This window comes from Acomys minous (assembly GCF_964271855.1).
Source record: "Acomys minous genome assembly, chromosome: 17".
Classification (NCBI taxonomy): domain Eukaryota; kingdom Metazoa; phylum Chordata; class Mammalia; order Rodentia; family Muridae; genus Acomys; species Acomys minous.
The window spans coordinates 11,750,540-11,767,991 of NC_140500.1; the positions used below are offsets into that span (position 1 = coordinate 11,750,540).

At 42.6% G+C, this 17,452-nt stretch overlaps 1 protein-coding gene across 1 annotated transcript in view; it reads left to right on the top strand.

Moving 5' to 3' along the window:
* Positions 1–1,252: 1,252 nt before the first annotated feature.
* The window catches only part of SLC15A5 (solute carrier family 15 member 5), a gene marked incomplete at its 5' end in the record, with an annotated part of 97,209 nt that continues 81,009 nt past the window's right edge, over positions 1,253–17,452 (top strand). The window contains 2 exons of the mRNA XM_084765951.1: positions 1,253–1,586; positions 5,927–6,146. Of these exons, the coding sequence (XP_084622077.1) occupies positions 1,253–1,586; positions 5,927–6,146 (554 nt within the window). The remainder of the gene's footprint in view (positions 1,587–5,926; positions 6,147–17,452) is intronic.

Genomic DNA, 17,452 nt, shown 5'->3' on the forward strand with positions numbered 1-17,452 from the left:
TCTACAGTCTTCCCACATGTGCCTAGTATTTAAACACATGAGCCCATGGAGGGCACTCACGGTCAACCCACAGTAGATATTACAGCCAATGAAGGGACAGAGGCTGGGCAAATCAGAACTTCAACCTGTTCATGGAGACTGCTACTGGGGGTCAAAGCAGAACCTTTTGCTCTGTCCTCAATGGACAAACAATGAGAACCAAAGTCCATGGCCTTGACCAATCTTTGGCTTTGTACTCCAACAGGAAACTAAATCTTGCTTGTTAAAGTTTTACAACCTGACCCAGTGGTTCCATCCACATGTCTTCCTGTATCCAGGTAGCTAAACCCCAAATGGTGAGGTGTTCTTCCTCACTGCTGCTTTTGTTAGCCTAATAGGTGCCCCCTTGTTTTCCAAAATAGAATGCCTCCTCCATTCCCTCAGCTGGAGGGTCAGAATAATACGGGATTCTATATTCCCCAAAGCATGTGTAGGCTGATTGTTATATTCCTGACTGCTGATTAATAACCAGCGAATCAAATGGTGCCTTTTGATTCTGATTTCCTCGGAGAGACTGTTCTACAAGCACGGGGTCAACCTAAAGGAAGCGGAGTTTATTTAATATTTTCTCCTTTCATTAGTGAGCTTAAATTACTTCCTTGTAAACTCTGCTTGTTGCTTAAATGTACTAGCACTTTTGTTTCCTAATTAACTTTCTTATCAGAGTCCCAACCAAAAATAACAAGAAATGAAATCATGATAAGGTACTCTGCCCTCTCAAAACAGATTTCCGTTTGCGCTTTATCTCTTGGCACCGTTCTGGCTCTTTTAATTAAAATATCAGAAATTATTAGACTCAAATTATTTCTTGATCTAGTGCTCAAATTCCCCTGAAAAACTGTCTCTTCTGCCTCCATATTTAAACCTTTATCTGTGTGAGGCAGATGAACTTCCAAACATATGCAACTGGATTCATGTAATTCAATATAATTTTGGGAGAAGCATCTAGTTTAGCCTCTAAGTAATTAAACAAACAAATCAGATTTGGCTACGCTGAGCTTTGAGTGTTAAAACGTTCAGGTCTTCTCTCCTGGGCTTCTAGATGACCAGAATGAATAGCATTTATGTGCAAAAAACTAGAAGAAATATTAGCATGGAGATGTGACATTCGAGGCACCCACCTTTTTTTTTTTTTTTTTCATTAGAGGACTAGGGTAAAACTTGACACCAAGTCCAGGAGACTCACATAAGCAGTATTCAAGGAAAAGTAGTCATGTCCGTCGCAGACTTTATCATAAATGATGAAAACCCACCCTTACGTGGTGGCCCTGAGCAACAGAAGACGGTGGGACATTTAGGGTGTTTCCGGGTTGGAATCTGCTTGTTTCTGGTGGACCTGTGCGAGAGGTTCACTTTCTTCGAAGTTGTCTGCAACATGATTCCGTTTTGCATAGGGAAGCTTGGCTACTACACCCACCAGGCAACCATTCTCAACTTGTGCTTCATTGGCGCCTCAGTCCTGAGCCCTGTGTTTATGGGATGGCTTGCAGATAACTACTGTGGAAGGAACAAACTGATGTGCATATCCTTATCTCTACAATTCCTAGGTGAGTGTTCCCTACTAACTGTTTATTTTTGGGGGGGGAGTGAGGGGTATCACATATATGAGTGCATTTTTGTTAAGAATTTTTTTTTACTTTATTCCCATCCTGCTCTTAGCATAAAATATAATAGATAAAATATGTTCTTTCAACTTATTTAATTCTTTATATTATGTGGGCTGTTAGTAGATGTGTCTATGTTGTGTTTTTCCAAGATTTTTCACACAGCATTCTGACTGCTATGTGTTATGCTAATTATATCTTTGCATGTCAATCTTCTGTACACCTTAGAATGCCCTTGCGTCCGTCTTTGTGCTCTAACTCAAATTTGTGACAGGTCCTATACGAAACATGAAATCCATTTGCTTCACAACTACATGAGATATGCCGAAGAGGTTGCTGAAGTTCAGGCCGAATAACTAAGAAATGTTTGGGTTTTATAATTAATCACATAGCAATTAGGTTTCATGTAAAGGTATGATTTCTGTGTCTTAAGATACAGAAAATAAGTGAATTCAGACAGGGAAATATGGTTGTTTACACGAAAAAAAGTAAACATACTGCAGAAGCTTGGGAACGCTTGGTGAGGCATAAAGAGCAAGATGGCTGATAGTCCACAGAGGGTGTGGGTGTGGGTGGGTGTGAGTGTGGGTGTGAGAGGTGTGTGCATGAACACACTCTCAAGTCAGAAGACAACTTTTGGGAGTAGGGTTTTACCTTCTGTCTTGTTTAAGGCAGAGTCTCTCTTGTTTCTGCTAGGGGACGTGTATTCTAACTTAGCTAGCCTGTGAACTCCAGCCAGTTCTCCCACCCCTGCCTCCTGTCTTAACACAGGAGTGCAGGAATTAAAGATGTGTGCTACCACATGCAGCATTTTACATGGTTTTGGGGACTGCCAGGCTGCATGGCTGGCACTGTGCCCACTGATGGTTAGCGGGAGAAGGGAAGGCCTGGGGGAAGCTGCTGTGTATCAGGGAACATTCTTATAAGGAGGTAGCTAAGGCAAGATGAGAGCGAGGAATTCTAGACAGGAAAGCATACCACATGATGGGTGTCCAGTCACTTTTCTGTTCAGTGCTCTTATTTCTACTCTGAACTCCTGGATAAGTCACCACCCTAGGGCAAAAGTGAAGATCTTAACTTTGGAATTTTCCAAACAAAAAGAATTAGAATAACTCCCTAAGTGCTCTTATTGTTGGTTGGTTCCTCTCTCTCTCTCTCTCTCTCTCTCTCTCTCTCTCTCTCTCTCTGTGTGTGTGTGTGTGTGTGTGTGTGTGTTTCTCTCTCTTTCTCTCTTTGTCTCTCTCTCTCCCCCCCTCCCCTCCCCCTCCCCGCCCCCTCCCCTTCCCCTTTCCCCTACCTCTCCCTTCAGCCTGCTCCCCCTCCCCCTCCCTCTCCCCCTCTCCCCCTCTCCCTCTCTCCTCTTCCTCCTCTCTCTTCCCCTCCCAGTCTCCCTCCCCCTCCCCCTCTCCCTTTCCCCCTTCCCCTTCCCCTACGTTGAGTATTGAAACCAGGATTCACACATGCTAGGCAAACTCTCCATTGAGTTACATTCTCCTCCTTTTTTTCCCATTTTATTTTGAGATGAAATCTTTCTAATTTGCCCAGATTGTCTTAGAAAACACCGTGTGGCTCCATCAGACCTTGAAATCACAGTCACCCTACCTGAGCCTCCCACAAAGATGGATAATAAGGCTATGGCACTGAGCTTGGCTTTGTTTTCTTACTGTAAGTCATGCCCCAAATTTTCCTCTCACAACTGCCATGACACTGCAACCTAATACTACATGTTGCAGATTCTAACCAAAGTATGACCTCTGCCTGAGTTACATCAATTTATATGTTTTTTTCAATGTGGCTTTCTCCTTGACTATGGCCTGTCTACTGGGCTACCAGCAATATTGTCTAATGCCAGCCCACACACCACTTTACCAATATGATGTCCTGAAAAAGAGTGAATTCAGATTGCTTCATGTTGTATTCATATTTCTATCTAAAAAACAAACTCCAAATGTAACATATCAGAACCTTTATAATTTATATAAGATTTAATCCTCTGTAAGTGTCTATGTTTGCCTCCAATGACATTGAGATCATTGCTGTATCCCTTTTTTGCTCTTCCATTCATTTTCCACTCTGCCTGAAAGAGTTAACTTCTTCACATTTTCACTCTGTACCTGAGATTTTGAAAATGTCTTCTGTTTTGTCAAGGCCCATGTTTACTGTTACCTTCTCTGTGTTTAGCCACGCTGTTATCAAATATAGCTGACCGATGACTACAGAGGTAGAGGCTCAGTTAGTACTGCTTGCCATGCTAGCAAGAAGACCTGAGTTCATTCCCAGAACCAATGTCCCAATGCATGATGTGGTGGTACCCAATGTTAGTCCAACACTGGGAGATGAAGACTGGCTGCCTGCTATTGTTTAAGAGGCTTTTCCTAGGCAAAGGTCACACACACACACACACACACACACACACACACACACACACACACACCTATTCACCCAAGATACAGAACCTATGACAAAGTAATAATTACATCAAAATTCAATTTGGTGAACCAGTGAGTTTTTATTGGGGTTACTAACAGGAGCACAGGCAAGGAGTTATTTATAGAAGCTGGGATGTAGGGCCACCACCACCACAAAGCCCACTTTGTGGCATCTTGAAATCCACATTCCTAGAGCACTTTATATGACTTTCAGACAGATCTGGGGTGAGAGACTCACCTCTGCATCTTGGGTAGTCAGCCTACCTGCCCCCCAGCACTTGTTTGCTGCCTCTATGACCCTGGGAGGAGACATGGTGAATCTTGCAAATTTCATCTTTCCCTGGACATGTGAAGTTATGTCTTAGGTCTCCTGAGCCTCCCCCCTCTCTCATAGAAATGTTGGAATTCAGAGGAAACCCCTCCACATTAACAGTCTACTGGGCAAGCATCACATTACTGAGAGAACCTCATCTCCAAAATCAAAACTGGGGGCTCCTGAGAGATAACACCCTCAAGGCATCTGGCCTCCACATACACTTACGTACATGTGCCAGAACACATACATCCACTTAATCTATATGACTGAATCTTCTTTTCTACCATGAAACTGTTGCTGAAGACAATCGAGTTGCATATATTCTTCACATGGTGAAGCTAAGTAGAAGATGTTAAGTTCTTTACCCAATTTCTATTTCTGTAGAACTTAGTATCTATCTAATTGAGGAACTGACCACTCAGATCCACATCATACGAATTCATACCAAAATGGCAATCTCAATGTAATTGAGCAGAACAAAAGCAATTAAATGGACAAAACATTATTAGTAGTGTTGGGACATAGCTCAGTGACAGAGTGCATGCCTAGCATATATGAGGGTCTGGGGTCCAGCCCTAGTACCACAGGAAGGGAGGATAGAAGGAAGAAAGAAAGGAGGGGAGGGAGGGAGGGAGGGAGGGAGGATAGGACATAAGGAGGAGCTTACCAACTGACATGGCAAAATTAGTTTCAAGAATAAACTGTATAGCCATGAAAATGCTTGGCAAGGAATAGATGACTTCACAAATGATGAAGCTGCACAGTAATTTCCACTTGATGAGAAGAATCATCAAGCCAGGGACCACAGGGTAAAAGTGGGAAGGGTGCTCAAGCTCCCCCTGTTGCTCTGTACCCTACCTCGTCCTGACTGGTCTGCATGACCCAGGACACACTCCTGTCCCATCAGTTTTCTCACTCCCTATATATGTCATGACACTGTGGGAGAAATCAGGGAAACAAGGACATACATGACCAAAGGATGGCCTTAAGCTCCTGACCTTCTCACCTGTCCCTCTCGAGGGCTAGGACTACAAGTATATTCTGCCACAGCAAGTGTGTTCATTTTTCACATGATTTATTTCTGAATAGTTTTAATGTTGTGAAAATTTAACATCATTTGCTTATACATTCTTAGGGAAAAGATAGTTAAGTCAGAAGTGGATTAGTTAAAACATGCGATAAAGATAATCTTTAATATAATTTCTTTATATATAAGTCAACTATAAATGAATCAAAATTGTATAAGTTTGTTACTTAATTTTCAATTATGTGTGTGGAAGAGTAGGGTATATGTATAGGAGTAAAGCCCCAAAGGCCAAAAGAGGGCATCCAACATCCATACCACAGAACTGAGCCTGGGTCCTCTCACAAGAGCAGTACAAGCTCTTAACTTCTGAGCCATCTCTCCAGCCCCAGAATTGTCACACTTAGAAGATGCAAGCTATGTCTGAAATTGCAGTGGTCTACATAAGTATGTTAATAAGATGCTCACACAACCATGAGTGCCACGTACTTTCTCCCTTTCTCTCTACCGACAGGCACTGCTTTGCTGTCTATGCTTGCTTTTCCCTTGGAGGATTTCTATGGAGGCGTTTACCCCATAGTTAGCAACGCACCCACGGAGGAGCAGGCTGCTCTGTTTCACACGGCACTGTTGACCCTCTGCCTGGGCACAGGAGGAATAAGAGCTATTGTTTGTCCACCTGATCCATGTGGCCTTCAGAAGCAGGAATGGAAGAAGCTTGTGTGTTTTGACTGGTAAGTGGCCCTGCTAAGATGTAAAACACAGTTACAGCATTCTTTCCTTGTTCAGGTTTTTCTCATGGTTTGGCCTTTGTCCTTAGCTGGGCTGGATAAGTGACAGTGTGGTGACATCTATGAAAATGGGTCAATCAATAATCATGGTCAAGGTTGGAGACGTGGCTGTGGAGTTTAGAACACTTGCTACTCTTCCAGAGGACAGCAATTTGGTTCCCAGATCCCAAGTTCAGTGGTTAAGGACTGCCTGTAACTCCAGCTCCAGGTAATCCAGTGCCCTCTGCTGGCCTCTGCAGACATGTATGTGCACATACAGGCACACACACACACACACACACACACACACACACACACACACACACAAATAAACAATGAGATAATCACAATCAGATATAAACCAGGATCATCAACTTCTCAAGAAAAACCAATTAATTTTTCCTCCAGGTAAGTGGTTTGTCACATGAATAGAATATGGCCTCTGAGCCAAATGGGTCTGCTAGAAGTCTCTCCTCTGCTTAACTCAAGCGATCAAGTCATTTTCTCTCTAGTTTACCCATGACTGAAGACAGCACTAGTGCTTCCTGGGATACGACTGCTGCAAGCAGAGAGCTTGGTGCATAGCTGTAGGTGCTCAAAATAATGACAGCTGTGGTAGATGAGACTGGCAAGGCTGGACAGTTCACAGGCCAGTGGAAAGAGGAGGTGACATGAAGAAAAGAGTGTTTCAGAGCGTCTTGGATATCTGCCCATATCCTTGTTTCTCGTCCACATCACCACAACACCTGAGGAGTTTAAGTTTCATGGCAAACAAACTCTTTCTCTGATGCTTTGCTGCTTGGCTGGGGGAATAAGAAGGTGTGTGCACGCAAGAATGTGTGTGTGCAGGTGTGTGCATGCACATGTGTTCCTATGGGGACCAGAGTTTAACCTCTGGTGTCGTTCCTCAGGAACTTCTGAGTTTTTTTAGACAGGGTCTCTCACTGACCTCTGGAGCTTGCCAGTTATCTAAGTTGGAAGGTGTGTGAGTTCCAGAGACCTACCTGTCTCCATCCCCTAGTGCTGGGATGACAGTGTGCATCACCACCCCTGGCATTTTACACGGGTTCTGGGAATTGAACTCAGGTCCTCATGATTGCACAGCAAGCACCTTAACTACTGAGCTATCTCCCTAGGCTCTACATGTTTTTGAAGAAACCAACTTATAAATTGTGAAATAGAAATTCAAGAAAACAATTGATATTTGGAAGTTAATGAAGATTCACTGTTCATGGCTTAGTGTGGAATTTCTTTTGGGTATCAAACAGCTGTGAGTCACCATCACACTCCCAATGACAGCCATGTCACACCTTTCACCTAGGGGATAGATTAGTTAGTCTTTTGGTAAAGTGCCATTTAGATCCAAAATGTCTCCCCCAAAAGGCCCACGCATCAAAGGTTTGTTCCTTGACCTATGACACCAAGGAGAGGTTGGAGGACATTTACAGAGTGGAGCATCATAAAAAGACAGGTTAGGGTTCTCAAGGAGATCCTGGAATCCTGGTCCTTTCCTGTTGTTCTACTTGCTGCTTGGCCAACAGCAGGCGAGCAATTTTGTTTGCTCATTTGCCTCCAGCCATGACCATAAGGTGCTGCCTCACCATAGACTCAGAATCAATGGTTCAGCCCACTAAGGACTCAGTAAAATCTTGGGAGCTTTTTTTTTTTTTTTTTTTTTTTTGTTGAAATGCTTTCTTTATTTTCTTTTTTTTTTTTTTTAAAGATTTTTTTTTAATTTTTTTTTCTTTCTTTTTTTTTTAAATTAATTTATTCATATTACATCTTGATTGTTAGCCCTTCCCCTGTTTCCTCCCATTCCTCCCTCCCTCCCACTTCCCCCCTTCTCCCCTCCCCTATGTCTGTGATTGAGGGAGACTTCTTCCCCCTATGTATGCTCTAAGATTATTGAGTCTCTTCTTGGTAACTTGCTATCCTTCTTCTGAGTGCCACCAGGCCTCCCCATCCAGGGGACATGGTCAGAAAAGGGGCACCAGAGTTCACGTGAGAATCAGATCTCACTCTCCACTCAACAGTGGAGAATATCGTGTTCGTCGGCTAGGTCTTGGTAGGGGTTCGAAGTTAACTGCCTATTTCTCCTTGGCTGGTGCCTTAGTTTGAGGAGGACCCCAGGACCCAGATCTGCTATTGAAAGCACACTTCCCTCTTTTTAAGTTGGTTATTGCAAACATTTGGTCATAACAACTGAAAGCTAACAGAGAAGCATGCTTTTATTCTGGGTTTGTTTGTCTATTTGGGTTTTTAAATTTGATTTGGTTTGGTTTTGTGTGCGCGCGCGCGCGCGTGTGTGTGTGTGTGTGTGTGTGTGTGTGTGTGTGTGTGTGTGTGTGTGTGATGTGTAAAATGGACTCTGAACACTGTTGAGAATAGCTCTCTCTCTCCCCACCATTGTTATTCCTGGATAAATCAAGGCAGAAAGCACAAATACAAAAAAAAAATGTTGAAAAAAAAAACTACTTTCAAAAACATTAAATGAAGGTCTGGAAAGATGGCTCAGTGATTTAAAATACTTGCTGCTTTTCCTGAGGACCCAGGTTCAGTTGCTACTAGCACCCACATGTGGCTTAAAGGCCTCTCTCACTCCAGTTCAGGGCATCTGACATCCTCTTCTGGGCTAGGGAGGAGCCAGGCCTGCAGCTGGATTGAATGCACAGATGGAGGCAAAGCACTCATGTACATTTTAAGAACTGCATTAAAGAAAAGTGTCTCGAGTCAATGTTATCTACCTGTGAGCAGCTATCAAGTGAGTTCTTCCTCCTCCTCATTCTGCCCCCACCCCCTCTCATATTAATGTTACAAAACACTCAAACCTATTTTGGATTAAGTCTTAATGTCAGGGAAGGATGCAGTTTATCAAAAGGGACACGGGAGGTTCACTTCCTCACAGCAAATTCTGCCTCCTTGACCTACCCAAAGGAGAGCGAAAATCCTTTTTCATTCTATTCGGAAGTTTTAATCCTTAATTAGCAACATCATTTTGATTAAATAAGACTCTGGAGGATTAAGACTGGCGAGCAATCAGTGGTTCTGAAAGATCGCTCCGGAGACTGTATTGTACTGTGGTTTTAGTCATTCGGAGTTGCGTTTAATCAAAGTGACATTCCTCAGTGTTGATTACAAAAGGGACATTATATGAGTGAAGGACTGCCTTTGGGAAACAGAGGGGACTCCCTGTGGGTTTGTGCTTTAGGGTCTGCGTAGGAGGATGGGGAAGGGGGTGCAAAGAATTTGGGGAGCTGGGAGGAACCAGGACAGATTCTGGAACAATACATTTAGCAATTACTTCTTATTATAGCCTAATTTCTTTAAAAATTCTCTGGTGAGAATAATCACATGTTGTCTTTGAATCCTGAAGATGCAAGCATCTAGAAAAGTAGAGGATCCACACTAGTACCTCAGGTGTGGTTACACTCTGGGCATTAGGCTCATTTAAGGCTGGGTTCCATTGTTTTAGTTTGCCTGCTTACTTGGCTTAAATACTAAACCACAGGACAAATTTTATCATCATCTACTTGCTAAAGTTTGTATGAAAAATGACATGAATGAAAATTCTGTTCTTGAACATTCCAAGTGAGTTAGTTGGTAGCAAGTTGGACAGGGATTACACCGGCAGTCAGGCAAACAGCTGGCACAATCCTGTTCTGGTCAGCCTTGGGAATGCTATGATTTCCAGCAAGATCAGGAGCTCCCAGAGATCTGGGTTTCCCAGTCACAGTGTGGAAATACTCAGAGGGTTGTGTTCTTGACTATGCACAGGGTATCCTAACATACCACTGGCATTTGAATTTTAAAAGCTATTATTATTGAATAATGAACAAGTTGTGGCTAAAAATCCTTACCTTTTTGCCAGGAAAGAAAAGCCATTTAATAGGCAGCCATCTTCAAAATGGGCTGACAGTTAACTCAACTGTTTTCTCAACATCCAAACAAACCCTTAATGGGCTGAGGTCATAGTTCACTGGCAGAATGGTTACCTAGTGTTCAGGAAACCTCAGGCTCAATTATCAGTGTCAAAAAAAAAAGAAAAAAGAAAAAGAAAATCCTAAAAGTTGCAAGCATGGGAGGAAATGTTATTGATTTCAGCAGCACCTTTCAAATGACAACAAGCCACTCAGATCTCTAAAACCTGAAGCCTGTATTTAGCCCTGCCTTCAACACAGATGTCAGATGTTCATAACTGTGAGACCTTAACGAGATGTGTTGCTGTCTCTATACCACCCAAAGCTTCCCAGCCATCCTGTTAAGCAGCATAGACTGGAAGTTTCAGGAACTGAAAACATTGATTCTGAGTAAGGTTGCCAAATGTAGTGGAGAAACCCACTCCTAGCCAACAGTGCCATCTGGAACAGCGTCTTCTGCTACTCTGTACCTCATGGGAAGTGCAAAGCTAAAGCTTGTGAAATCGAGATCTGCCAACATCCTGGTGTACATACCCAAACCAGAACCCATGTCTTTCAGGGACTTCCAGGTTCTTAGGCATGCAGTTATGAGCCACGCCGGAGGTAATGTGCGTGAGTGCACCTGGGCCGCTTCTTCTCTGGAAGCCAAAGGATGGTGGAAAATTAAATCTGTTCATGGCCATAATTCTAAAGCCTGCTGCCGTCAGCTTCAAATTGCTCTTCACATTTTTTTCTACTTACTTTACTTGGTAATTTACATTTGATCTCTACTTCACAGTGTGCTGCTCAGGTATCCTACAGTGAATTAGGCAGAACTGAAGTCCCAAGTAAATCACTGACTGGGTTCTTAAAAGGGACAAAGATGAACTCATTCCATCCACCAAATTTCAGATATGTGTACCTAAACTGACCCTACTTGATGTCTGTCCCAGAAAGAAATGCTCTGAGTTGAACATGTACTCAAATGTAGAATCTTTATTTTAGGGAAATACTAAAGCTTAAAAGTGTATATTCTACCAGTTTTTCCAGAAGTTGAACCCTGAGGACAATGGCTTTCAACTCTACATGTACACAAAAGCTGTTGAAGCATTCTTTTAAAATATACCAAGTCCTGGACCACATCAGTCTTGGTTACATCAGTTTGACATAGGACACGGGAAAGGGAAATTGTTTTCTACATTTTTCAAGCTAACAGAATAGAGTAGAAAGCCATTGTTCACAAATAGTGTTACTTGACTTCAATACTCTACGAAAGCAGGTAGGGTGCTTGTGAGGTAGATGTCCAGGAGTCAAGGCACTCTACATGGCAAGTTAGAGGCCAGCTTGGGCATATAGAGATCTTGTCTCAAAGAAACCAACAAACAAATAAACAAAAAGCAAGTTTGATCTGTATTGTTTGGGGAAACTATGTATATACATGTGTGTGTGTGTGTGTGTGTGTGTGTGTGTGTGTGTGTGTGTGTGTGTGTATGAGGTAGAAGTATGAGGAGTTCAAAAACTGCCTTGGCTATGTATCAAGTGTGAAGTGATTCTGAGCTACACTTGCAATCTTGTAACCTCTTAAAAACAGTAATTCTGAAACCTAACCCCAAACATCATGCATTAGAGATTCCTGAATGGAGTGTTCAGTGCTGGGAAAAGAAGGTGGAAAGAAGGAAAAGGGGAGGGTGAAAAAATAGAGAGCAGCACCAGAGATCTGGGGGAAGCGAAGCTGTTGTTAGTCAGTTAAAACTGCAACTTCAACTTGACCCTTAGTGTTGACTCTTTATGACTAACAGTCCTTTGTCAGCATCTCTTCTGGGCAAAATAATTCCAAATAATAAGGAAGAGCGCTAATGTTTCTACTCGTTTCTTGCCTCACCAAGTACATGCTTGCCAGAATATTCTTTTAAATATCTCCATTGACTCATAGTTATTCTAGAACAGTACCACCCACCATGAAATCGGCGTCCACGTGTTTCAGTGGCCCTTCTAAATGCCTCTGTCCCATTCAACTATCACAGATCTGCTAAATCATCTTTACATCTTTCCGGGCAGAATATGATGTTCTCTCTGGGGTTCTTAAGTTGTCCACTCACATTAGAAAAACTGGTACCCTACAGAAAGTTTGCCTCCCCTCCTTCTAAGTTAGTCAGGATCTCTTCTAATCCTCTTCCATTAAAAATCACTCAAAGGCCAGGCATGGTGGTGTACTTCTTTAATCTCAGCACTCAGAAGGCAGAGGCAGGCAGAGCGCTGTGAGTTCCAGGCTAGCCTGGTCTACAAAGTGAGTCTAGGACAGCCAAGGCTAACACAGAGAGACCCTGTCTTGAAAAAAAAATCACTCAAAGTAAATCTGTCCATCCAAGAAATAGCAGAGTAGTGGTATGACTTTCGAGTTATCACTCTATAAATTATGCAGATGTTTAACACAATGCCAAAATGATGCCTGCGATTTTTGATGGAAAATCCTGAGGATCATAACATTTTTTAATCGCCTGCACAGCTCCAGTTATTTGCAGTTTTGTTCCCATACTTAAAAGTAGACTAAAGAATTGTGTTCCTACTGCTGCCTTCAATTCCCTTAATCACTGGTATTTGTTTTGCTTTAGCATTCTGCTCTCTGACTCTCAATGTGAGAGAGGTGTTTTACACATTCAATTTACTGGTGAACTCTGAGATGAAAGGAGTCTGAACGGTACGCTCTAAGACTATGGATTTGCTTGTTTATTTGTCTATTTATTTATTTGCTGATGATACAATCATAATTTCACCCTTAATTATCTGTGGCTTGCCCTGTCCACAGAAAAGCAAAGACAAATGTAGAGTGTGTCTGTGCTAAGTAATTCTTTCAGAAAATTACACAATCAAATAGGTGGGATGGCATTTGTTAAACTACATTTGTTGCATTATGTGAAATCCCCTCCTGTGCACAGATAATTCAGCACTGTAATTCTGTGGGTTTTGCATTAGCTTTTCCAAGATTTACATCTTGGAGTATTACTTTTCATCTTTCTTGACCCTCTTCAGAGCAGTTGGGTGTTTATCACCTTGTGGTACACTGAAGGATCACTGCAGGTCTTCTTGCATTTTTCTCAATAGTGCTTGCTTATCTTTGAGTGGGGAAGAAATTCTTTTTTATTTTATTTTATTTTATTTTATTAATTTATTCATGAGTGGGGAAGAAAGTCTAAAGAGTGAAAAGTAACAGAACATTGCTTTGGGTCCTACCTCTCAGTCACTACAGCCACAATTCAACAGGACAGTTGTCACCGCATGAAATGTTAAGCCCGGGCTGAGTCTAGGGTCTCTACCTGGTTGTTCTAGAAAATTCTAACTTGGCACCTCACCTGTATCAAGACAAGTTCTTGTTCATGGGTTACTCTAACTCATTCTGTTTATCATGGCCTTATTTGGCGTTCTGCTAAGCACCATTCCCATGTCAATCATTAGGAGTCTTTAATGGCCTATGTTTTTCTTATGCCACAATCTCAGCTAATTCGTTACATATTTTCCACTCAATGTGTGTCTAGCTCTGTGCTAGGGCCATGGGGATACAGAGGTAGAGATGCAAAATAAGACGGTGTCGGTGAGAGATGTGATAATCTACACATGAGCAGCTGAACTGGCAGGGGTGAAATAGCTGTTTGCTTTAGAAGCTCAGGGGCCACAATAACTAGAACATTCCACAGTGCCAAAGAAGAGACCTGGTGTGAATGTAGAAAGGAAGACAGATTAAACCAGGGAGATAAAAAAGTCACAGGTACAAAAATGAGCAGATTTGCTTTGGAGACAATGCCAGCCTGCAGCATACCCCCTTTCTACATGTACACCTCTCCTGCTGGCTTACCCCTCTCCTAATGGCACCCCTGGCCAGCTCTCTCTCACCTATGGTCCAGACCAGCACAGTGGCTGTGACTCGATGCCATGCCTCGTCTACAGCCACAGAGCAGACACTGTCATCGTTTACTTCCTTTTCTCATAAAGTCAGATTTGATCAATGCCATGTTCGTTTTCTTTCTAAGGACCCCCAATTATCTGAAAATCAAACCCCAACTCTTTACCATAGCCAACTCAACCCCACAGGGTTTAGTTGATCTACTTAATCTTCAAATATTGTTCCCCTTTCTCTTAGATGTGTGCCACAGCTCTTGTTCCTAAGTTAGGATTGGAGAAAAACACCCAACTGAGATACTTGTGTGTCTATCTGGCTCTTGGTTACCTTACTCTTCGCACCATATAGCTAACTTTATTTTTCACTCAACTCTTTACAGCAATCTTTGACTAAGAGGTATGATCTCTGTTTTTTTTTAAATACATTTTTATTAATTTATACATATTACATCTCAGTTGTTAGCCCATCCCATGTATCCTCCCATTCCTCCCTTCCTCCCACTTCCCCCCTACTCCCCTCCCCTCTCTGGTGCCCCATATTTGAACATGATCTCTGTTTTTAACATTACACTGAATTCCAGAGTATGAAAGGGCAGGTAGGGTGTGACTGATGATCAGAGTTTAGCTCCAATTTATGTCTCCTGACCACCGTTTCAAAGAGAAAGGACAATATTTATAATTAATGATAGATAAAACACATTAATCAAATGTCAAAGCCTTCAAGAATAAGGAAATAACAGTGTCATAAAGCTGATAACTGCAGAGTCCAGAGAAGAAGAACAAATAGACCTCTGAGCCGTAGTCAATGTTGTAATCTGCCCAGGGACAAATGGCTTCAGTTCCTAGGCCTGTGACACAGCTGGATCAAACCAGATGAGTCATCTCAGTTCTCCAAGTCACACATATTTCTTTCTTGGAGAAAAAATAGGAGAAAAGTTTTCTGAGCTTGTGTTTGGCAAAGAGTTCTTGGGAACCACACTCAAAGCATGATCTGTAAGAGAAAATAAATCTGGTAGGTGGATGGCACCAAGACAAGTCCCAGGCTGAAAGGAAAGATTTGTAAAACCACATAACTGATAAAGAACTTGCTTATAGACAATAAAGATTTTTAATTTAATATTAAGAAAAAACAACCTTTTAAGTGTGTATGTGTGTGTATGTGTGTATGCGCAGGTATGGCACTCATGCACATGTGTGTGAAAGTGAAAGGTCAGTGTTGGATATCTTCCTCTACCATTCTCCACATTACTTCTGAGGCAAGATTTCTTACTGAACCTAACATTATTTTTACCAATTGGCTTGATCAGCTGGCCAGTTATATACACACACACAGACGCATACACATGTGGATGCTCCAGTCTTGCCTCCCCATACTGGGATTACAAGGATTGTTGTGCCTGGCTTTCTACATACAGAGCAAGCACTTTTCCCAGCACCAGCCTTCTTTTCAAGTGAGAGACATATTTGAACAAAAGCTTTATCAAAGACAATACAGAAAGCCAAATTCATTGCAGGAAGGTGGGTATCATTAGCACAACGAAACACTGACCCAAATCTACCATCCTCACTGTTGACCGTGGTAAAAATGGATTAGAGCATTCACAGGCAGGTGATCACAGTGTAAAGTGGCACAGAGTCTCAAAACCCATTTGTAAATTTCTTACACTATTAGATATACATGCATCATAAACCTCAGCCATATCACTCCTCAACTTTTACCTCTAGAAAGTGAATGCCCATATCTGTACAAGTACTTGAACATCAACTTGAACATCAACGTTCATAACAGCAGTGAGCTAGGAAAATGGCTATCAACAGATAAATGGATGAATAACTAGTAAATGTTTGTATAATGGACCCTATTCGGTAGGGAGAAGGGATGGTGTGATGGGAGAGGATGAGGGAGTAGTAGATGCAACGAGGTAGAGGATGGGAGGGGAGGAGATGGGGAGTGAACAGAGGTGAAAAGAGTGTGGGTGGCGGTGGGTGGAAGAACGGATGGGAAAGTAGATTAGAGCAATGAGTGGAAATAAATATGAGGAGGCATGGGAAACAGTGATTGGATAAGAAGTGGGTAGAGTATAGATAAGGACGCACAAGAAGTATGCTGTGGACATAGATAAGATGTGGCAATAGATAAGACGATCAGGGTATAGGTAAGTGAGGGTCAGTTAGCAGTTGGACAAGGGCAGATGGAAAAGTATGAGCGTGGACATGGTAATCAATAGGTCTGAATAGGCAGTGGACCAGAGGTTTGGTAGAAGCGTCAGTATATAGAGGAGTAGATGGAGGTAGATGGGGAGAGGTTGCTGGTGGGTGGGGCATGGATGTGGTCAGCACAGTGCATGGATGTGGTCAGCACAGGTTGTACGGATGGTGGACATCAGTGTACAGTGATAAATGAGTATGACTGTGCCCCGGCCAGCGGGGGTTCGACTAACGCTCAGGAGGAGAATTCTCCTGTATAGGGACAGAACACATGACACGAAGAAGGAAAACAAGTCTTTGATCAAGCTCTCAAATTTTATTTTTCAGGTAGAAGGTTTTATAAGGCAGGGGGGCAGGGAAGCTTATTGCTATGGCAACCCAGCTGCAGGCTATCTCAAGAATCGAGGATATCCAAGCAGGTCACAACGTTCTGCCACACCAAATATTTTGCTATCTTTATCTAATCTAAGTGCTAAACCACAACAGGGTGGCTCCGGTCTAAATCTTATCTTTAGTCTAACTGCCGAACCACGACAGGGTCAGCTGGTTTCTGGTAAATGCTGGAGAGATAGAAACCTAGGCTCTGACAAGAGGCCTGAACATTGGCCATATGGCCTACTGTCTCCAACATGAATGGAGGAGGATCGGGCAAATGAGGGTATATAAGATGTGGATTAGGGCAGTTGAAGTGAATAAGGATGGATGGAGTATATGAAGAATTGGTGGAGGTGGGAAGAAGATACATGGAGTAGTAAAAGGGTGGGTGCAGGTGGATATGGGTTTGATGAAGGAGAGAAAGGGAAGAGAGGGAAAGAAGGGAAAAGGAGAGAGGCAAATGGAGAGAGGAGGTTAAATGTCAGGGAAGAATGTGAAAAGAAGAGCCAGGGATGGGTGGATGGGGAGTGGAAGGCACAGGACAAAGAAAGGGAAAGGCAGAGAGGAAAGAAGGGCAGAAGAGGAGGAATGGGAAGGCAGAGGAGAGGGAAGGGAAAGGAAGAGAGAAAGAAAAGGATTAATCGGATGGTGTGGTAGGCAGGCCATGAGGAACGCCTGTGGATCACACTTCTGCACGGACACAAGCCCAAGTACAGGAACAACCCGTGACTCTCAGAAAGACAACAGGACACAGATCCCCTGACCGTGCATCAGAGTAAATGGAAAATGATTCTGCAGAGTTAGCTGGAGCCCCCAGTCAGAGGACTTTAAGTTAATCACGGAGGAATTTAGTCATATAAACCTTTAAACTCTTACGAACAAAGCAAGTACATGAAA